At 41.8% G+C, this 20,798-nt stretch overlaps 1 protein-coding gene across 4 annotated transcripts in view; it reads right to left on the bottom strand.

Annotated features, from left to right (window-relative positions):
* Positions 1 to 1,338: 1,338 nt before the first annotated feature.
* Positions 1,339 to 20,798, bottom strand: part of epha4l (eph receptor A4, like) — a 57,183-nt gene continuing 37,723 nt past the window's right edge. Inside the window, exons 7-18 of one of the 4 annotated variants that reach the window (XM_031283601.2) lie at positions 20,630 to 20,789; positions 19,253 to 19,358; positions 16,159 to 16,214; positions 15,587 to 15,700; positions 14,711 to 14,896; positions 11,175 to 11,236; positions 10,182 to 10,391; positions 9,873 to 10,022; positions 9,352 to 9,548; positions 7,141 to 7,299; positions 4,731 to 5,979; positions 1,339 to 2,936 (exon numbers count right to left, since the gene is read on the bottom strand). In XM_031283601.2, coding sequence (XP_031139461.1) covers positions 5,865 to 5,979; positions 7,141 to 7,299; positions 9,352 to 9,548; positions 9,873 to 10,022; positions 10,182 to 10,391; positions 11,175 to 11,236; positions 14,711 to 14,896; positions 15,587 to 15,700; positions 16,159 to 16,214; positions 19,253 to 19,358; positions 20,630 to 20,789 — 1,515 coding nt within the window. In that variant the 3' untranslated portion in view covers positions 1,339 to 2,936; positions 4,731 to 5,864. Of the gene's footprint in view, positions 2,937 to 4,730; positions 5,980 to 7,140; positions 7,300 to 9,351; positions 9,549 to 9,872; positions 10,023 to 10,181; positions 10,392 to 11,174; positions 11,237 to 14,710; positions 14,897 to 15,586; positions 15,701 to 16,158; positions 16,218 to 19,252; positions 19,365 to 20,629; positions 20,790 to 20,798 lie in introns of all 4 variants that reach the window. The other 3 variants (XM_031283599.2, XM_031283600.2, XM_031283598.2) reach the window with 3 other exon arrangements.

A 20,798-nucleotide genomic window follows, 5' to 3' on the forward strand; every position in this document is an offset into this window, starting at 1 on the left:
TGACAGAGGTGTTGAATTGTGCTGGTTAAGAGAGAGAGGTAGCATTCCAGCCGAGTCATGGACACTACGTGAACTTTGAACAAGACTCCGCTTACTTTGGTTAGCCAAGTGTAGCAGACAGCCAGCTTTTCCTTATGTGACCTGCACTTTCAATCTCCTCGTCTGGGTTTCCTCTCACTTTGTTTTTTCTGTCCTTTTTGTTTGCAGTCAGGACTGCATTTAGCACTTTTTCTACTACCCATTCTTTTCTTTCAGCAACACTCCATCTTCTTCGTTTTAGCCACGTTAGCAGCGTCCACAGATGATGAATCCTAACAACTTTGATGATCCCCTAACTTTCCTTTTAGAACCACCGTGAGAATGGCATTCGTAATCCAGAGTGAAATATCTTGAAAACCAATTGGTTGTTTCCCAGAACAAGATTGAACATGCATGCTTAAATAACCCTTGCTTTGTAAATGTATTCTTTTTTTCATTTATTTTTCATTCATTTATTTATGACATTCTTTTGAACATTAAAACACCATGCCAAGTTGTCAAAAATCTAAAAAAAACAAATCTTCCCAGTTTGGAGCAGATTTATCAAAGTCAGCCCCACTAATCTTTTTTCATCTTCTGCTCTAAGCTTGCCAACAATCTGCGAAGGGGGCACACTTTCCCTTCGCGGCCGATAAAAATCTCCCACTGCAAACTTCAGAGCTTTAATGCATGCATGCCTTGTGCTGGTGATTTCTCAGGAAATGTGTAAAACACCATTTGGCTGAACGTTGGCTCGAGCCCCGTTTCTAAAACCGTCCTCTCATTCTCCCTTCTCTCCCGGGCCCTTATCAAAGACACAGGATAATCAGTGGTTTATCGCTGCTGGAAGTAAGTCCAGGAAGCAGATGTTGTTCTGATTAAACACACACACAAACGCACCACGCCAAGTGAGTGGCGCTCACTGCTGCTCCAAGGTCTGAGAGGAGTTGAAGGCCAAGTCTTGGAGTCCAGAGTCATGATATCCGCTGAGCATGTGCTGCAGAAGAGACACACTGCCAACAGACTGGCCCTTGTTTTTTAAAATTCTGTGTGTTTAGGTTACAAAGAGTGAAAGTGAAAATTATAAAGCAAAAACAAGGCCAAGAAACTGCTCGATGTGCTACCTTGGCCTCTTCCTTCTGTTACGTAACCCCTCCGTTATGTGTAATCATATGAAGCAGTAATCAATGCATGATAGTTAGGTCATCAGCTACAGAAATAATGACTGCAATCACTGATGACAATGCTGATGGCCTCTGCATCAGACGCTCCTGTGTGTGTGCGCGTGTGTGTGTGTGAATGAATGAGAGGCAGGAAGAGCGTCATATGGTTTCTACTTTATTAAGAATGCACTTTGGCACCCCTTTATTTTCTTCACTTTAGGCTATTATTTTACAAACTAGATATAAAAGGACATAAATAAATGACATAAGTTACATGTACCTAGAGCTCCTTGACAAAAACAAAATAAAACAAACAAGGCCAAAAAAAACAAAAAAACAAACATGATCATGTAAAAAAAAAAGTACAAAAAAGATTGAGAGAATGTTAGATCTACATGGCTAGATCATATGGCATCAGAAGGCATACAATGACAAACATTAACTCTTGCGTTTTGTTAATTTTTTTTTCTTCTTCTTTTCAAATTGTCCAACATTTAGGTAAAGGAAAAAACAATTACAGTACATTCTGGTTTCCTTCTCCTTCCCAACATGTCTTGCATATTTCCAAACAGGTCCTTTTTCAACAGATAAAACCCAAAAGAACAACGCATTGCCAAAAAAAGGAAAGAGCAGTAGAGCTGTATTAAGGACGGAGGTGTTGTTGTATTATATGAAGCGTCATTTACGAGTTCAAAAACATTCGAATAAGTATAGTTTAAAGATATAAAGGATCAAAAAGAATATTGTCCATTGGGTTAAACCTGTAGCTGTATGATGTGCTCTGGAAAAAATTAAAAATAGTCAACAATTTTCCCTTGTTAAACGCCTTTTCCTCACTTATCTGATCCTTTGTTGTGTACAGGTGCCTCGTTTTAAACTGCTACCATTTCCACAGAGGGCGAAGTTTCCGACATTTTCTCCTCATGAATCTTGGAGAGGTTAAATTCTCGTCTGTGTTCGGTGTGTTTCTATGCGAGGGAGGCTTTTAGTCCGTGTCTCTGTGTGTCCATTTGCAAGCCGCTGTTACTGCCAAGCAGAAATGGGTTGCAGTCCAGAAAGCTGTTTAATAAATGCTGTTGCTGAGTTTGCACGACAGGAGCAACACACCTTACATAATCTTTTTTAGATGACACAAAAGCAAAAGAAAATATATTTTCATGTCAAAAACAATACATCTCTGTTATCTTCTCTTCCTCCACAGTGGCATGAAAATTACTGATGGTACTTCAAAGACGACACTCATACGGCTGGACACACAAACACACACACACACACACACACACACACACACACACATCCGTGCACATATGTCATCACATTCGCACGCTCAAATCAAACGTTTGTTACTTTACATGCAAACAGAACAAAACAAAAAAAAAACTATAAAAAAGCAACAGCAACAACAACAACAACAACAAAAAAACCACAAAATAAAATGAAACTTTCAAAATAAAAGTACATTATCCGCTGGAGCAGGGCTTCTCGATTATATTACATTCTTCATATTGTCTCTTTTTTTAAGCTGTTAAATCATTCATAGTAATTTCCAGTACATGGCTGGATGGCCACAAGAGAGTGGTGGCTAGTTTTTAAAGTTGACGGTGGAAGTCCCAGACGCTCGGGGATGGATTTGTCATCTCGGTGTCGGAGGACACTCCAAGGAGAGGAGGGGAAAGCAGGAGAAGGAAGACAAAGAGGAAGAATTATGGTCGGGGCGATCAGGACCGGGATCCTGTCTGTGATGGACGGCAGCAGCTGTGGAGAAAGAAAAGGGGGAGGAAAAGAGAGGCTGCATCAGTCATGGTGGTTTTGAATATAAACAATTTCTGCTTGGCATCCAGTCCTGACCAACAATACTGCTCTCCAGCTCCAGCTCTATGGAACATTCGACTCATCTGCTAAACAAAGTCGAATGCCAAAGCCAGAGCATCCTAAGATTGTGGGCGGCCGCCCCACAGGGGGAAAATATGGATTTTGTGGCAACGATGTATTAACTTGTGTGCACCACATGCTGCTGTGTGTACATAATATATGAAACATGCCCTTGACTTATTGGCACACATCTAACGCATACCAATAGACATTTAACTAACTTGTGTATTAGAGGAATTGTCTATGTATAGATTCAACAGCCATTGCAACCGCAGAATGCTTTTTTGTAAAGCCAACTGAAACAAATCCTTTGTAAAGCCTTCAAAATGTATAGCATTATTTATTACAACTATTGTTTTATGTTCAAAGAAAGCCTTGTGCAGCACTTTTTTGTATACATGGATTTTTTAATACATGAAACATGTACTGCTTTATACTGCTTTTATACTGTTGTTTATACTTTTTAATACTAAACATGTTTAGTATAAATAGGATGGACAAAATATCAGAAACATCTCTCAGTATAATTAAATACTATTCAACTGTAGAGCTCAAACTATTAGTCGATTATTCAATTAGCTGATCGATATAAAATTATTCTGGAACTATTTTTATAATTGATTAATCCTGTCAGTAATTTTTCAAGCAAAGAAAATACCAAACGTTTGCATGTTTTAGCTTCTTAAAATGAGGATTTTATGCTTTTCTTTATCATGTGTGAAGGTTCATTGATTATCTTTTGGTTTGGGATTGCTGGTCAGATAAAACAAGCTATTTGAAAACATCCCCATGGCTCTGCAAAATTATAATTGGGATTTCTCACAGTGTATGGACAAAACAATTAAGTGAGAACGTAATTAATAAGGCAAATTATAATAAGGAAAATTGTTAGTTGCAGTACTATTCAACACCATCCCAAATGACATCCTCCAAAATGACCATAAAATTGAATTTGAAATAAAAACAGAACATTATTTAACTAACATAGTTTTAGCTAGTTTTACAGAACCTAATTAGCTGCGACTACGTGTATTAAATAAATCAAATCAATGCCGCCACATAAATAAAACTAAGTGAGTGAGATCAATCTTCAACTTGCTTAGTAAGTTAAAGTCATGCTTCATTAACTTTTGTGCATGTGATCATTTGTGTGCATCAATTATGATCTTCTACTCAGAAAATCCAAAAATATCCACCTGGCCATGAATTGACCATGAAGAGAGAACAATATGTGGTATCTGATACATTCAAATCAATCAAAATGAGCGTGACTTAAGACCTTCCTGGTACCATGGCAGAAAGTACCTTCTCTTCTTTCCTGGAAATGTGTTCTGGAGCTCTGGTGGGCCCTGTTTGGCTGATTGGGAGTCAGCCGCTGATTAATTCTTCTCATTACCGTGACAGCAGCATCAGGGCCGCAGACTGATCACAGACCAGTGGCTATTGATCTGCTCTGGCTGCCTGAGGTGGCGCGACCCACTTATTAATTAACACCGCTTGAGGAGCTGAGGGGCCAGTGATGAGGGGGGGTCTAATGAATCTTTTAGGCACTCCGTTGCTAGACATAGGAAGCATACTGCAATAATAAAGGGAGGTGTAATCCAATATCTTTGTTTTATTTTAATAGGGATTTTTGAGCTGAGTCTAAGTAAGGGAGAAAAAAAAATTGATCCTCACCTTGATGACGATTTGAGTAATCCTCTGTGTATTTTCTTGTTTATTTTCTTGGCAGCGATGATGATGCTGATGATTCTGATTCATTCTGCATCCATATTGCCTCTGTTGCATTCTTTTGTCTAAAATAAATCTTGCCGATGCTTTCCTTCATTCTCGTGTCCAATTTAGAAAGCCAATTCAACTGGTCCAAACAGCTGTCCATCAAAAGTGGTGAGGAAGAGTTGGTGGGTCCTGCAGAAGCGGGAGGCTGGGGCTTTAAATCAGATCAGGAGATGAATGAAAGAATCCAAATTGTGTGTTTATCTGAGGTGTAGGGGGGCATTTTTGGGAAGACAGGGGAGTGGAAAGGCTCCTCTAGAAGATCAAAGACATTCTCAGCAACGTCCTGAGGGCAACAAAATACAGCGTTCTGGGAGAAAAACAAGGCCAGAACAGAGCAAAAAAACAAAACACAAAAAGCTCTGTAAAATAAGCCCTCCCCTGCACTGCCATCTCCCCTCGGAATCCAACCCTCAACCTCTCAGAGATTCACTGTTTATATATGACGGTCAAGATCCTCCATTTTGTTTGCAAGATATCAAACAGATCCAGCTGAGAGAGAACAATGGCGGCTGGGGCAGCCTGCGAGTCCCACAGAAACAATTCATGTACAATAAACACAGTCACAGGAAATGAAAAAAATCTGCTCGGTGGATTATTCCAGAAAAAAGTTCCAGAAACAACACTCTGCCAAAGAGAAGGAAGAAAGGTACAATTCCTCTCTCCCTTGCTTTTCCTTCCAGACCATTAAAGGCACTCCAGATTGGCCTTTCGGAAGCACTTTTCCAGCCGTCCCTCCATCTATACATAAATGCTGCAGAAAGAAGTGTCCCATTCTCCAAAACAACAAAAAAAGGGCAAGGAAAAGGTCTGATTTAAAAAGAAAAAAGTGCCATTTTCACCACTTTTCTTTTTTCTTCATCAACAGTTTCTTTTCGTTTAAATCCAATTTTAAAGTGCATGGATGAGGTAAACTATTACTTCATAGTTTATTTGTCTCTTTTTTTATATTTCGTCTTTTTTGTTATTTATTTATTTTTTTCATGAGAAACGAAGTCGCTTTGCTTCCTTTTCCTTTTTCTTTGTTTAAACCTCTCAGACGGGAACCATTCTGCCTTGCATCTGTTGCATTTGGGACAGCATTCCCTGGACACTGGTCAGGATCTTGTTCTGGTGTGCTGCCGAGGTGATGCCTATGCGAGCCATGTCCCTGCAAAGGATGGGGAAAAGAACCTTTTAGGACCGGGGGCAACAATAACAAACACACGTAGGCCCGATCCACATGATGAATTTTACAGCCTTCCGGTGGAAACTGGTCTGACAGTTTAACTGCTGTATGAGGAATGTAACTTGCCAACTCAGCAATCCTAGTTCTGTAATCTTATAAGCTGAAAAATGAAAATATTACAGACAGATAGTGACAGAGACTGAGAAACATTTAACACATATAGACTTTGCAATATACTGTATGTCACAGATTGATTCTACTCTAATCACAAAGAAGTGTAATAATAGTTTGGCATTTTGGGAGATACATTTAGTATCTTTCTTACTGAGAGTTAGATGACAACATTGATACAACTCTCATTTATGTACTCTAAATATGAAGCTACAGCTAGCTGGCTAACAGCTTAGTCTGGCAAAAGATTTGAAGCAGACGGCTAGCTACATGCCGAAACTATATAGCACTTTTTTACACAACATAACACAGTTTTTATGCTAAGCTAAGCTAACTGACTGTTGGCTTTATATTTATCGTACAGACATGACAGTGGTATTGATCAGCAAGAAAGTAAGTATTAAGTGTGTTTCCCAAAATATTAAATTATTCCTTTGATAAATTTAACTCTGTTTCAAGAGTGAATTACATTTTTCATGTACTTCGAAATCTGACAGAAAATAAGAAGCTCTTCACAAAAGTCTTAAAGATTTATTTCTTAGTTCACAATTATTTCTTGAAAAAAGCCACAGTCATTTGCCAAGTACTAAGCACAGCTAGTTTTAAATATGTAAGGCAGAGTCATGTTCTTGCAAATTGTTCTTCACTGTTAGAATAACTTTTGAGGCTAACTATTGAGTCTTATTTTTCATCTCTTCTTCTTCAATAACTGAACAATTCAGCCCATAATTTGTGACATATGACTTAAACCTGTAGATACTGTCATTCATGTTCTCATATAGAGAATTAGAGCCTAATTAATTCTTTTACTGACACTTCTAAAAGTGAAGAAAATGTCCTACTCTATTTAAAGCATTCACTTGCTATAACAACAGTTTTTTTTATGTGTGTGACTAGCTTGCACCTTCTTCTCTTTCCTTTTTTCTGTTTACTTCTTCCCTTCCTCTCTCATATTCTCCCCTCCATACTCACTCTTGTGTCATGTGGACCACAGCCTCTGGAGTGGTGTAGCCGGCGGCGGTGAAGTTGTCACTGTATCTCTCCATGCCAATGGCCTGCAGCCAGTCCTCCACTGTGCCCACGGCCGATGACACCTCGGGGCTCCCTGGCTCCAGCAGGGTGGTGTTAGGCCTAGTGGGTGGAGAAGAGAAAAGTAGAGAATTAACTTCATGAACTTAAGTTTCTTAGGATCTACAGACGTTTAGTTCTGTTTTTACAGTCAATGTTCGATGCTTCTGTACTTCGGTCCAGCACGTAAGCTGTATCCCAAAACCATGATATATGCAACTGTCTGTGCAAATAGACAATAAAATTTACATATCAGATTTAAGTGCTTTTGACTCGAAAGGTAATGATCCACTTTCGTACACAGTATGGAACACCATTGATTTATGACAGCAGAAACGGCAGCATTACAGGAAGAGTTTCCTCCTTCCTGACTATGATGCTATACTGTAGTTTTAGAAGCGTGTGACGCATACACCTTCTGCGATGACAGATAGCTACCCACAAGCTGTAAAATGCACCATGCTACATTTTTCTCTAGCTATTCCTCCTTGATGGACTCAGCAGCTCTATCGGGTTAAGCTCTCTTTTGTGTCCCTATTTTGTGGGTCTTACCGGAAGCCGAGCCAAGCCAAACACAGTTCCTCCTGGTTGTGACTGACACAGTTAGTTAATATTTATTTTACAGAAAACACACAACCCAAGCACACCTCTGTGAATGTTACCACACGGCGTTCCTCCTTACGTTCAGATATTCATCGGCAGAGTTACCTCCCACTTTTTTCACTTCTTACTTCCTCTTTTTTCCTATCTTTCCTTTCTGTTGAGCATTGCAACAGAGGCATCGGCCATGAAACATTTACATTGGGCCAGTGAGTCTGAGTCCGTGGCAGTCTCGTCCTGCTCTGGTAACTCTCTCACTCTCACACACACTCTATCTGTCTCTATCGTTCTCTCTTCTTTACGAAGGATGTTGAGTTGAAGTGTGAGAACAGGATGTCGGACTCTTTAATACGTCATCTCTACTCAGTAGGTGGAAAAGATTATGCATAAGGATCCATTTTCACACACACACACACACACGCACGCACACACGCACACACACACACACACACACACACACACACACACACACACACTCTACTTTCCCCTTCCCTCTTGTTACTGTAAAAGCTGCATTTATAGGATTCAGTTCTGCTAATTACTCTACAAGGACTCTCGCTCTCACTGTGTCCCGTTAGGCGAGTGTGTGTGTGTGTGTGTGTGTGTGTGTGTGTATATGTGTGTGTGCGTGTGTGTGTGTGTGGGGATTGCTTGCATGCGCTCACACACTCGTTAAACTCAAACAGACTCCCACTGGCCTGCGTCGAGTCTGTAAACACATGTAGGTCATTCGTAACACATTTAGCCGCTCAAGAGTAATGGTGTCGGAGCTGTAGGGTCATGTTTGTTTTTAACTCAGCGTTACATCGTAATCCCCCCCTGTTAGAGTACCTACATTCCTGAGTGTACAGCACCATTAAAGCTAGTTTGCAGATAAATCCATTATGGAGGGTGTTTGTGCTGAAAAGTGCCACACGTTGCTGGTAGATAATGTTTAATGGGGAATGTAAATACCAGCGAGAGAATAGGAGTGTGTGATTGTGTTGGGGTGAGAGGTAGACCATTGCATACGTAATGCATTGTGCAGTAAACAAGCTGCATATGTGCGTTTATGCACATTAGCTTCATAACACAATATATTCGCTGGCTGCCTCTGTTTAGCTTATTTTTTAATTCTACAACTTTTCTATACATCTATGCAGCTAATTTTTTTGGTTTGAAAGTGTTAATTTTTAGCTTAGTTTACAGTAGTTCAGTCAGGCTAAAATCACACTAATTAATGCAAATAATGTGTGAGATAAACTTATATAATAACCATATTCCTAAATAATGTAACCCCTCTACAAAAGTATGTGACAATTTATCATATTTCAAAAGTTTGTCAGATTTACAACATAACTGTAGTAATATCTTGTAGTATAGCCATGAGGTTAACAGTTTTATAGGGACTATTTATTTCTGTATGGCTAGATGGTAAGAGTTACTGTAAGTGAGAAAATATGTTTCTGTGATTTGTGTGAACTGACCCTTTAACACCACATCTATTTAGCATCTGTCTGTGACCTGTCCTCTCACCTGACAGTGGCCTCTCCCCCAGTCCTCTTCAGAGTGTTTGGGTTGCGTATCAGCTTGTCCAGCATGTTGACGATCTGTCCAAACTTTGGCCGGTCGGCCCTCTCTCGCTGCCAGCAGTCCAGCATGAGCTGATGGAGCGCCACAGGACAGTCCATGGGCGGGGGCAGCCGATAGCCCTCATCAATAGCCTTGATCACCTAGACAGTAGATCAGTGCTGCTGTAAGTCACTTTGTTTCTGAGTTTTTGTGTGGAGTGTTATACTGAAAAAGTCACCTCACTTTAGGCACCTACGCAAGACATTTAATGAGAATATATAGAATATATACTGATGTTTTTATCACCCCTGCAGGTAATTTGATTACATAACCAAGTTAAAATGATGAAGTATCTTTTAAAAATGTTTGACAGTACACATGCAACTGGGAATGATTTGCTCAAGCTCCAATATCCCAAACATATTCAAGCTGTTTATTATTTACGTATGTTTGCCTGCAGGTAAATTACATTTCTCTAGACTTACGTCTTGGTTACTCATGTCCCAGTATGGTCGCTCGCCATATGACATCACCTCCCACATGACAATGCCGTAGCTCCACACGTCGCTGGCCGAGGTGAACTTCCTGTAAGCGATGGCCTCCGGGGCCGTCCAGCGGATGGGGATCTTCCCTCCCTGTAATTGAAAGATGGGCTGATAAATGAAAGCTGAAAAGCTGACAAGCAAGGTGACACGCACACAGACCACTGAGTCACTGGACACATGTTTGCCTACACACACACGCACACATGCACGCACGCACGCACGCACGCACGCACGCACACACACACTCACCCGGGTGGTGTACGCAGCCTCGGGATCGTCCTCCAGCACTCGGGACATGCCAAAGTCGGACACCTTGCACACCAAGTTGCTGTTGACCAGGATGTTGCGAGCTGCTAGATCGCGGTGAACGTAGCTCATGTCTGACAGGTACTTCATGCCCGATGCAATTCCACGCAGGATGCCCACCAGCTGAATCACTGTGAAACGGCCATCGTTCTTCTGCAGAAAAGAAAAGCTAAATGTTTAAACACCGTGTACCATATCATTTTACTGCCATCTTAAATGTTTTGGAATGTGTTCAACATGTAACTGCAAAAAATAATTCTTATTTCAATTTTATTCCAGTCGCAATAAGAATGTTTTTCTGTTAAATTAAGGTGACTAATACTGTTCAGTTATACATGAGTGAATTCTGTCTCAGTTTTAATAAATGGTTTATAACACACAATAAGACACTACAATGTAGCTGTAATGAAATATGGGGACATTTGTTAACTTATATTACAGCTTAGATTGTTTTGTTACGTACGTTTAAGTGCTTATTTATGTATTTTTCAATAGTTACTGCTCCCCCTATATGCATTTATTTAAAAGTAAAAATCCTTAACATTCATAGGCTGTATATAAAATGTAGTAAATAGTATCTTATACACATTATAATGTAGCCTTAAGCAAATGTAGTTATGGTTGTTGACAGAAATATTACTATACAAACGTCCCTATATATTTTTCAACAACCTTAACTCCATTTGCTTACAACTACCATTGTGAATCAGGTTTTCAAGTGCTGCATATTCCTTTTTTAAACACTATGTGTATAATAACTGGATAAAGTAGCTAAGCATCATCTAAAACCCAAAGTGTAGTGAACCCTGGAATCACAGAGGTGAAACCTGCGCAACTTACAATCTAATCGACATTACAGCGATTAGATTGGATCAGCATGCTACAGTCGTATCGCACGCTCACACACATGTACGCAGACAGAAACGCATGACTGACCCTCAGGAATGCATCCAGCGATCCGTTTTCCATGTACTCTGTGATAATCATCACTGGCTTACCTAGAGAGAGAGAGAGAGAGAGAGAGAGAGAGAGAGAGAGAGAGAGAGAGAGAGAGAGAGTGAATGAGAGGCAGATGATTATAGAGGTAAACGATGCACATCACAGCCCAACACAGCAGGGGGGTTCTCGGGGGAATGTGTGTGCGTGTGTGTGTGTGTGTGTGAGTGTGTGTTAGGCCATCCATCTCTGTCCCGTAGTGATTTAATTAGCTCAGTGTTACGGTTGCCCTGACATCCCCGTTCTTTCCCTGCACATGCAGAGGCATCTCCACTGAAACACACCACTACACACACACACACATACACGCACATACACACACACCATCTTGTGTTTATGCAAATATGAACCGACGTTGGACTCCTTATAATAAGTCTCATCACAGTCACCCAGAATCCCTCTGACTCGCTATTTATGTCACTCACTGTCCCTTTGCCCTCTTTCTCCTCTGCCAACTTTTAGCGCATCTGTCACTCCCTCTCTATTGCTTCCTCCACCCCACCCCCCCCACACACACACACACACCAATCCCCGCCACTCCTCTCTGGCCTTTTTCACCTCATCCCTCTGTCTTCCCCTCTCCGTCTCTCTTGGGGGAGCGCCTGTGTCTTTATCTGAGCCGGGGCAGGCGGTGGGGACGGGGGACAATCCCTGGTGGGTCTCTGTCTGTCTTTGTCTCTTAGGATGAGGGGGGATAGCGATCATGAGGAGGAGAGAGAAAGAGATAGGGAAAAAAGGAAAGGAAGAGAGGGTGGCTTGTTTTTGTCCCAAAATGGCAGCAAGCTGGTGCCTAACCAGCCATGCCAACAACACATGCTGAAAAGTGCTGCCACAAATTCCCCCTAGAACAGCGCTGCTCTTTGCGTTCCATTTCAAGTGGCACAGTTAAGGTGGACTAAAAAGCGTATTGTGTTAAAGAGAAGTGCTGACTTAAACCTAATACCTAGAGGGGAGGATGTGTTGAAACTCTCGTGAACTCCAGCAGAATGCCTAAAGCAGCAGAAAGCCAGCCGAGCGGTGGCAGCTGAGGTCTTGAAGGTGAAGTTCCTCCACTCCACAGCAGGCCTCTCGCCATGCCAAGAGGCTGTCAGTCACCGCCTTACCCGCTGCGTGATTGGCACCCCATTAATTACGGGGCGCTCCGGCGATGTCCCAAAAAGAGGAAGTAGAGTTAAAGTTGGGGGAAAGCAGGGGCCCTCTTTGTCAGCCATCTTTGTTCCCTTTGTTGCTCGCCTCTGCCCCGGGGCTGCCGGTGATTGACAGCTCCCCAATCAAGTCTGAGGAGCGTCTGACCTGCGACCTTAAACTCTCGCCTTCCCAGCCCCGCCCTCTTCCTCCCTTCCCATTTGCATGCTAATTCCTTGTTTACTGAATACGCCCTGCTGCCTTTGGCAATGAACTCTGGGCAAGGGCCCCACCAGTGGGCAGATTATCACCTGCCAACAAAACAGGCAAAGGGGAAAAACGCAACAGGGGGACAATACTGGGGGAACGTTGGGCAAACGCTCTCCAGAGGCTCTGGCGTTTGCAGCGAACAAAGATCTGGCTTTTAAATGCAGATCTTTTTTAAATTAGCACACTGTTACTTTATGTAAATCAGCTGTTAAACATATCAAGTCTCATTTCAAGCTCCAACAGAGGCTGGATTTTAATTACACACTAGCATGATAGAAACATTAAGTCTATACAGGCTTCAAGATGCTGGACTACAGCCAGCAGTCCTCGGTGAGAGATTTTTGCAGATTTATGTATTTTAGTGTCTATTTGGAGTTCTTCCATAATTAATAAGGCTTAATTGGCTCTGTTGGACATGCCAGCAAACTGAGACCAGATTGAGAATTCCTTTTAACTTGATTGTAATGGAGAGGGGAGTGCAATTCAAATAATGGATTTTTAATAGATTCCACTGACACACTCAAGTGTAAAGGACTAATTTGCCCAAACCTTGTGTCAAGCTCTAAAAAGTAAGAGTGGATGGAGGTAGAGTGGTAGTTTTCGTGTTGATCTTCTTGCTTTGGCTCACCATCCTTCCATGTCGGCTCCTGTCACTGCTGTGTAGCTCATCTGCTTCTCCTTCATCTCTCTCTCTCCGTCTCGCTCCGTCTCTTTCTTTTTCAGCCTCCGGTTCAGTAGTTCTACCACCCTCTGCTTTCTCTCTCTGTCGTTGCCACTGTTGTTCTCTGTCTTTCCTTTAATCCATCAGCTCCTAACCGCCTTCCTGTCTTTTTCTCTCTGCATCTCTATTTGTACCTTCACTGTCTGCTACTTGTCTCAGATTTATTTTCCTTCCTCCTGTCCATCTGTCCGCCTTTTTTCTGTCTTTTTCACTCCGTCTCTGTGAGGTCTGAGAGGTCATCCCCCCGTGGTGAGAGGTGTGATAGGTGATAAGCAATTCTGCCTGTGCTGCTGTTCACTTTCAGCTCTGGCAGTGTGTGTGTGTGTGTGTGTGTGTGTGTACAGTGTATACAGTGTGTACAACAGTGGGAGAGACGGTGTTATCTAGCACAGATAGGGCCAGGCTGTTGTGTCACGACACATTAAGGCACTTCATCCATCTAACCCGAGCTGAGGCTGGCCATCAGCTATGGTAACACTCACGCTCAGACGCGTGCAATCAAGGGTGCACAGATGCCGACATGTGCTGACAAGAACACACACACACACACACACACACACATACACCTCAAGCCTAACAAAAAGCAATGGGGGAAGGTGTAAAAGGTAGGGAGAAACAGAGAGAGTGCCAAGGGCAGAGGGAGGGAGATTTGGCTGGTGTGTTGTGGCCATGCAGCAGCAGATAGAGAAGGGATAGGGTATCACTCCCTAACCCCAAACACATTTACAGCTGACACCATGATTAATGAGCTTGGTGCAGTGCTACAGGGCCTGTTCCTGGACCCATTACACCCCCTCCCAACTGCCCAGCTACCTCTGACTCCACCTCTCCCTCCCCACCAATGCTGGACCCCTTCAATCTGGACAAAGCCCACCTGGGGATACCCACGGATGAGATGTTCGGACAACACACATATATGTGTGAATACAGATCTTGTAGAACATGTGCAACATTAATGCTTGTATGTCTTTGGATATGCCAGCATTAACACAACACCACACAAACACACACTTTTGGCTAGTCAAGATTGGTTTGTCCCTACACTCACCCTTTTCCAAAGTCACCCAAAACCGCATACGTAGTTTGTAAGGATTTAGTGTTAGGTTATTTTTTAAGGGAGAACAGGGACAGCAAAAATGAATGTCCTTCCTGTGTCATTATAAAAGTCTTTGTGTGCGTAAATGTGTCTGCTGAGTATTATTGCAATTTCCTGTAGCAATTTAATTTCTCCAAAAAAGATTAAGCTTACTCGAAAAGCAATAGAATGATGATCAAATTATGTTCTTCGCATCATTTCGAAATGGAACAATTCTAATGCTACTGTACGTAAAAAGTAAAGAAAATAACATGCTTGACATACATTTGGTGACCACGCCCTCAAGGTGAATGATGTTGGGGTGGTCAAACTGGCCCATGATGCTGGCCTCGGACAGGAAGTCCCTCCTCTGCTTGTCGGTGTAGCCGGCCTTTAGCGTCTTGATGGCCACGCAGATCTCCCTCTTGCCTGGCATCTTCAGGCGGCCGCTGCAGACCTCGCCGAACTCCCCTGAAAACACACGCTCGGGTTAAAAATGTGGAAATGATGATACACAAGCACTTCGATACTACAGTGCGAGGACTATAAATCACATTGAGAAGGGAGTGGGTGATGGTGCGTGCCTATGTGTGTGTTTTTGTGTGTGTGCAGGTTAGAAGGGGTCCACTTTAAACATTGATCAGGGTCTCTAATCCCTTACTCCCCTCCATCCCATCACCCACTGGAGCAGAGAGAGAGAGAGCGAGAGAGAGAGAGAGAGAGAGAGAGAGGGGAAATGGGTATTGATTCTTTATCTTTATTATTTTGTCATTGGTTGACTTTTCTCTGGCCACAGGAATAGAACAGACAACATATTTAGCCTCCTCTGAGTTTTTATTTTTTTACTCATTGAACTCTCTAGAGGCAGACCAAATAATATTGTCTAAGAAAACAATGATTTTTTTATTCACAAGGAGTGCATATGAGACCATACACAGACAAGCAACGACATGAATCACTGAGAAAGATATGCTGGCTACAGAATATTTGCATGAAACGAATACCAAATATACTATTATCACATTAGGTGGATGCTTTTATGCAAAGTGGGTTACAATATTACCGTTACTGCAAAGGCTCTCCATAACAATGCGTTTATAATAATTAATGAAAAATGGCAGAATGTACTGAAGTTGCTGGATTAAAAACAAAACTCCTCACCAATGCCAATAACTTTTTCAATCTTGATACAGGAGGCGTCAATCTCTTTGGCGAACTCGCGGACGGCTTGGTTTGGGTCCTCATAGGTAAAGGGGTCAACGTAGATCCTCACTCCTGAGGAAAGAAGTTTGCAAAGAAAAATAAAGAAGGGAGTGAAAAATGAAGGTTAATTCATTCTGGCAAGTACACTCCATCTGTTCTTTATTTCCATCATGCTGCAGGCTATACACCGCCTTCCTCTCTGGAACCTCCTCCTCCTTTCTTCTCTCCATACCTCGCTTCACACTCTGACTCCCTTGCTTTTCATGTCACTATGGCTGACTCCAATGAAGATGGAGCTCATTAGCTTGAAATGTTAGTTGGATGCAAAAAAACAATGCTGACGACTTGGTAATGAGGTGTTTGGAGCATGTTAGGATGCAAGTACATTAAATTCAAAAATAGTTTGTTTTTTTCCCCCATTTCATGGGCTTCATTTGCGGTTTAGAGTGCATGTACATGAAAACACCTGACAGCGCTAATGTTTTATTTTAATTATAGAGTGTGTAGGTGGAGTGTTAACTCTGATTTACCTTGATGTAAGTGCTTCTCTTCGTCAGAGTCCTGCTTGGCCTTGCTGTACTTACTCCTTCTGGGGGAAAAAACAGCAGGACGGTCAGTCACGGTGACAGCTAAGGTTTCAAATGTCAGGGAGAATGTGTCACAATAAAAAGCAGAGCATCTCACTTAAAAACAAAAAATAATAAAAAAAATAATAATAATAATGGAACACAAGTGTCAATTCGGTAAACACTTAAACCGAGACTCCAAACCCACTTACCCCCCTAACCCACACATACAGTAAATTAAGTGCGACACAATCCCTGATTGCTGATCAGACATTGATATTCTTGTTATTCATTAAAGGGAGCTCATTAGACAGAAAGGCAGAAACTGCTTTTGATTGCTAGCCTAAGTGATTTTTAGAGTTGGTTTGTCTCAGTTAATAATTGCTCTTAGTTATGAGGATGTTGGATGAAAAACCTTTGATACGATTTTATCTCTGTCTGTTAAATATGAAGATACAACCGGGGGAGGGTTAGCTTTGCTTAGCATACAGTAGCTCGGTAAGGATCACATCAGCTAGCTAGCTGTTTCTCTAATTTCAGTTAGTACAAGGCAGGATTAGCCTGGAGACTTCTTCTAAACGAGGGCGCACTTCCAACTTTGCGTGGAATACCTGCAGAATAGGGACATGTAAGTAGTTCTTTTGTAGATTATGGTGAACTCGTGTGTGTTGTAGCAGTGTTTTGCCATTGAGAACGAGGGGGCTAACCGTTTCGGCTAGTGACGTAGAAAGACCTGCAGATTTTGAACATCTCACCTGGAGACTGAAGGCAGGTTACATACAGAAACCCGTATCTCACTCAAAACAGCATGGATGTTTTTTTTTTCCCAAGTTTGTATGTGTGTGGAAGCACCAGAGACACAAAATAACACCCCAAATCCCAGAAAACGTGATTTTTTCATAATATGGGGACTTTAAGCATTTGTTGAACTATTCCCTTAAGATCAAATATACTGTATATAATAAATGTATTAATTTAAATTAGCTCCTCCTTTACCATCATTTCTCTAAAAACAGTCCGCAGTATTCATTTTGCTATATTTTTAGGAATAAAATGGTATATAAATCCAGCTATGAGTGATATATGAACAAACCCCTCAGTACAAACCTTCAGAATATCAGAATAAAACTGGAAGGTTTGGTGTATGTAAGTAGGGCTGTCACGATAACAAAATATTGTCCCAGAAATTATTGCAATAAACGATAATATTGTCGTTCTGAGACCATTTTCATCTAATTTAATGATAATGGCATAATAATGCAGGTACACCTTTTCAAAGATCTATAAACTTTTATTTCTAAAGAATATTTAACACTAGAACTGGAAGACATTTTAAATATCCACAATAAATGAACAAAACAACCAAAAACAATAAATAAAATGGACTCTCAGTCTCTGTTAACAAAAAATGCAGTGGAATGAAAACCAAACACAATCAAAAACAATAAATAAAATGGAAATTTCTAATTTAATTTAATTAATTTCTATTTAAAAATTATCAAGCTCATTTTTATTTATCACGCGATTAATTGATTTATTGCATATTGCGACAGGCCTATATGTAAGTGCTACTGAAGTGGGGGATTCTGGCTCAGGGTGTGAGAAAAGTCTGATAAAAAAATGATTCTGTCTTTCTGCCTGCCGTGTCTGGCTTTAAGTATATTTTGCTAGTAATAATTCAGTACTTACATTAAAGTAAACTTTAAACACATTTTACTCGTAATCGACTATTTTCACATTGTGCTATTGCTACTTTAAATCAAAAGTATCCTGCTGCACTGATGGTTTCTGAAGGGCATTGAGCATATATAGTAGCAAATCAATCCGAGAGAAGATGCACTTAAATCCCTCCGAATCCTCAGGCAGCCTGACACCTGTGCTTATATTGATGTGTTGGGTCAGTGGTGGAAATGACCAGATGTGCGAGACATTGTTCTCCTCTATGGTTGTGTAATGATGGTAAACGGCTACGTGATTACAGTCCCTCCCCACAATCACAGGATGGCCGCAGCAGCACAATGACAGTGGCCGTCACATTGCATATAAAAAAGGCTGAGACAACCACCTGCTTGGCTGGGGAGAGGAGCAATCACATGGAAAGAGAGGACACACACACGCACGCACACACACACACACACACACACACACACACACACAATCAACAGCTCCCTTCACTCCCCATTATTCCCAACACCAATACACACATGCAAACAATGATTTGCTTTCCATATAAAGAGGCACACTCACACAAAAAACTATCAACGAATGCCCATAAAAAGGTACTTACACACACGCGCAGGAATCAACACTCAAACAATTAACGCTCCCCTTTCCACAGCGCTACCACACAAATGAAAACAATGCTTTTTTCACACAAGGATGTGCATATACATACACCCCCAACACATACACACACACACACAGATAGGGGGAGTGTGGTTAACACCCTGAGGTGAGGCAGCCCCATCTGCATGTAATCTGTGTGACGGTGCTTTGTCCTGCTCACTGGTTAACACCCTGAGATTGGGTCACTGCAAATCCACCTGATGCCTTTCTGTCTCACTCTCTCCGTATTCTATCTCCTACTTTTCATTGCCCGCTTATCTCATTGTCCACCCTCCTATCCCTCTCCCTCTATTTATTTCTCCTCTCTCTCTCTCTCTCTCTCTCGTTCTCTTTGCAGCCATCAGCAAGGCACAGCGGGAGAGAATAACTGGTGGCCGGGATTACAGCCGCTAGCTGAGAGATAGAGGGATGGAGGAATGGGAGGAGCGGGGATGGATGCAGAGGACAGGGAGTGAGGGGTCGCTGATTACATCTTTTCAGCTGTCGGAGCTGTCAATCACGTCTCCGGTGTGGCAAGTCATCACTCATCTCATCTGTCTGGCTCAATGTGTGTGTGTGTGTGTGTGTGCGTGTGTATGTGTTTGCGAGTGTGTTTTCGAGTGACATCCATCTTCTGACAACCACTTTTCCCCGGCGCTAAAGCAAGACATCCCTCATCTGGGAGGAAAGAAGGACAGACAGAAAGCAGAAGGGACAGCGGGATGAAGCTCACCTTCGGCTGATGACGAAAGCACTGATGAGGATGATGAGGAGGACCACGCTGCCCACCACTGACACCAGTAACACTGTGGAGTTGGCCCCATCACCGATAATGGGAGCTGGAACTGAGGAAAAATAGAAGAAAGATGGGGGAAAGAAAAGGAGAGGAGCAGAGGGAAGAGAAAGGGAGGGCGGTTGGGCAGAGAGAAAGAGCAAAGTCAATATCATTGCGCTCGATCGAGTCGCCGCACATGAAAGAGCCTGTGTACATTCTGTGTTTGTCAAAGTCATTGACCCCCCCTCACACTTCATGCCAGTGTCTCTCTTCCTATTCCATTGAGACAATGTCGGCCCATTAGCATGTGTGCTTGATCATGTCATTATCATGCGCTGCTGTCTCTATCTGCATTACAAACGGGACACCTGGGCTTACAGTGGAACTCTGTAACCCTCTAGTCTATGCCATAATTTCCCATTAACAGTTAATATCATATAGCATAATATTTACTAGAGGAAATCAGATATTAAAAAAAAAAAAAGTTTAGTAAGCTTAGGTTTGTTTGATGACATGTTATTATTGAACTTGTCTAGGCTCTTCAGTCGAAATAATTCCAACTCCTTAACATTCAGTTTTTTCTTTTATTTCCCCTTCAGTAACTTAAAGTTGTTAAAATAATGTTATTCCACACTGTCTGACAGTATTATATATTTACTTGTATAAATGCATACTTATATTTTGTATCAGCTTCTCCCAAGATTCCAGATGTATTGTGGCTGTTCCATTGCATCAAGTGGAAATATTTGGAAAATTTGGGATCTCCTCTAGAACTTAAAATAAAGTTATTTGGGGTTTAACTATCTTTGGCTACATTGCACGAGTCTGTAATAACTGGAGGGTCAGTGGGGTTTAAGAAGCTAATTGAAAATGTTCAAATCAGAGTCCACTTGCTGCTACTGTTGTTATCTTAGGGTTTTATAAAGTGTTAGTGTCTGGTGGAAACACGGAAAACCAAAATAAATGATAGCATTCATGGCTACTAACGGTAAGCAAAAAGTCCCTTTCAGCAGTTCCAACTACAAATATCAGAAATGGTATCATTCTTCAAAAACCCATAGAAGTTGAACCCTACAGTAGATGGCACATTCACTGAGACTCATTGAAACTTGAATAATGGAACCTACTCAAGTTGCCAGTCAGGTGCTGGAGCACAATATCATTTATCTTTTATAGACGTCAGCTATTTTGATTAATGACTACAATGAAAGAGACAAACTCGTAAAACATGCTATCATTGCGGGATTTTGCAGAGCTGGCATCGAGCCTCTCAGGATCTGCAGTGCACTGATGTCATCAAGGCAGGCTGAGCAGGAGTGGCGTGGCTGAACTCACCCGAGTTGGTCATGAACTCAAACGGGCCACTGAATTCCCCGTAGCCGGCCGCGGTGCGAGCGCGCACATGGAACACATAGGAAGTGAGGGGGGTGAGACCTTTGATGTCGGTGTTCCTTGACGTGGTTTTTATGATTCTGTAGCTTCTTTCATTTTGGTCCTGAGGATG

The sequence above is a fragment of the Sander lucioperca genome, chromosome 5 (genome assembly GCF_008315115.2).
Source record: "Sander lucioperca isolate FBNREF2018 chromosome 5, SLUC_FBN_1.2, whole genome shotgun sequence".
Lineage (NCBI taxonomy): Eukaryota > Metazoa > Chordata > Actinopteri > Perciformes > Percidae > Sander > Sander lucioperca.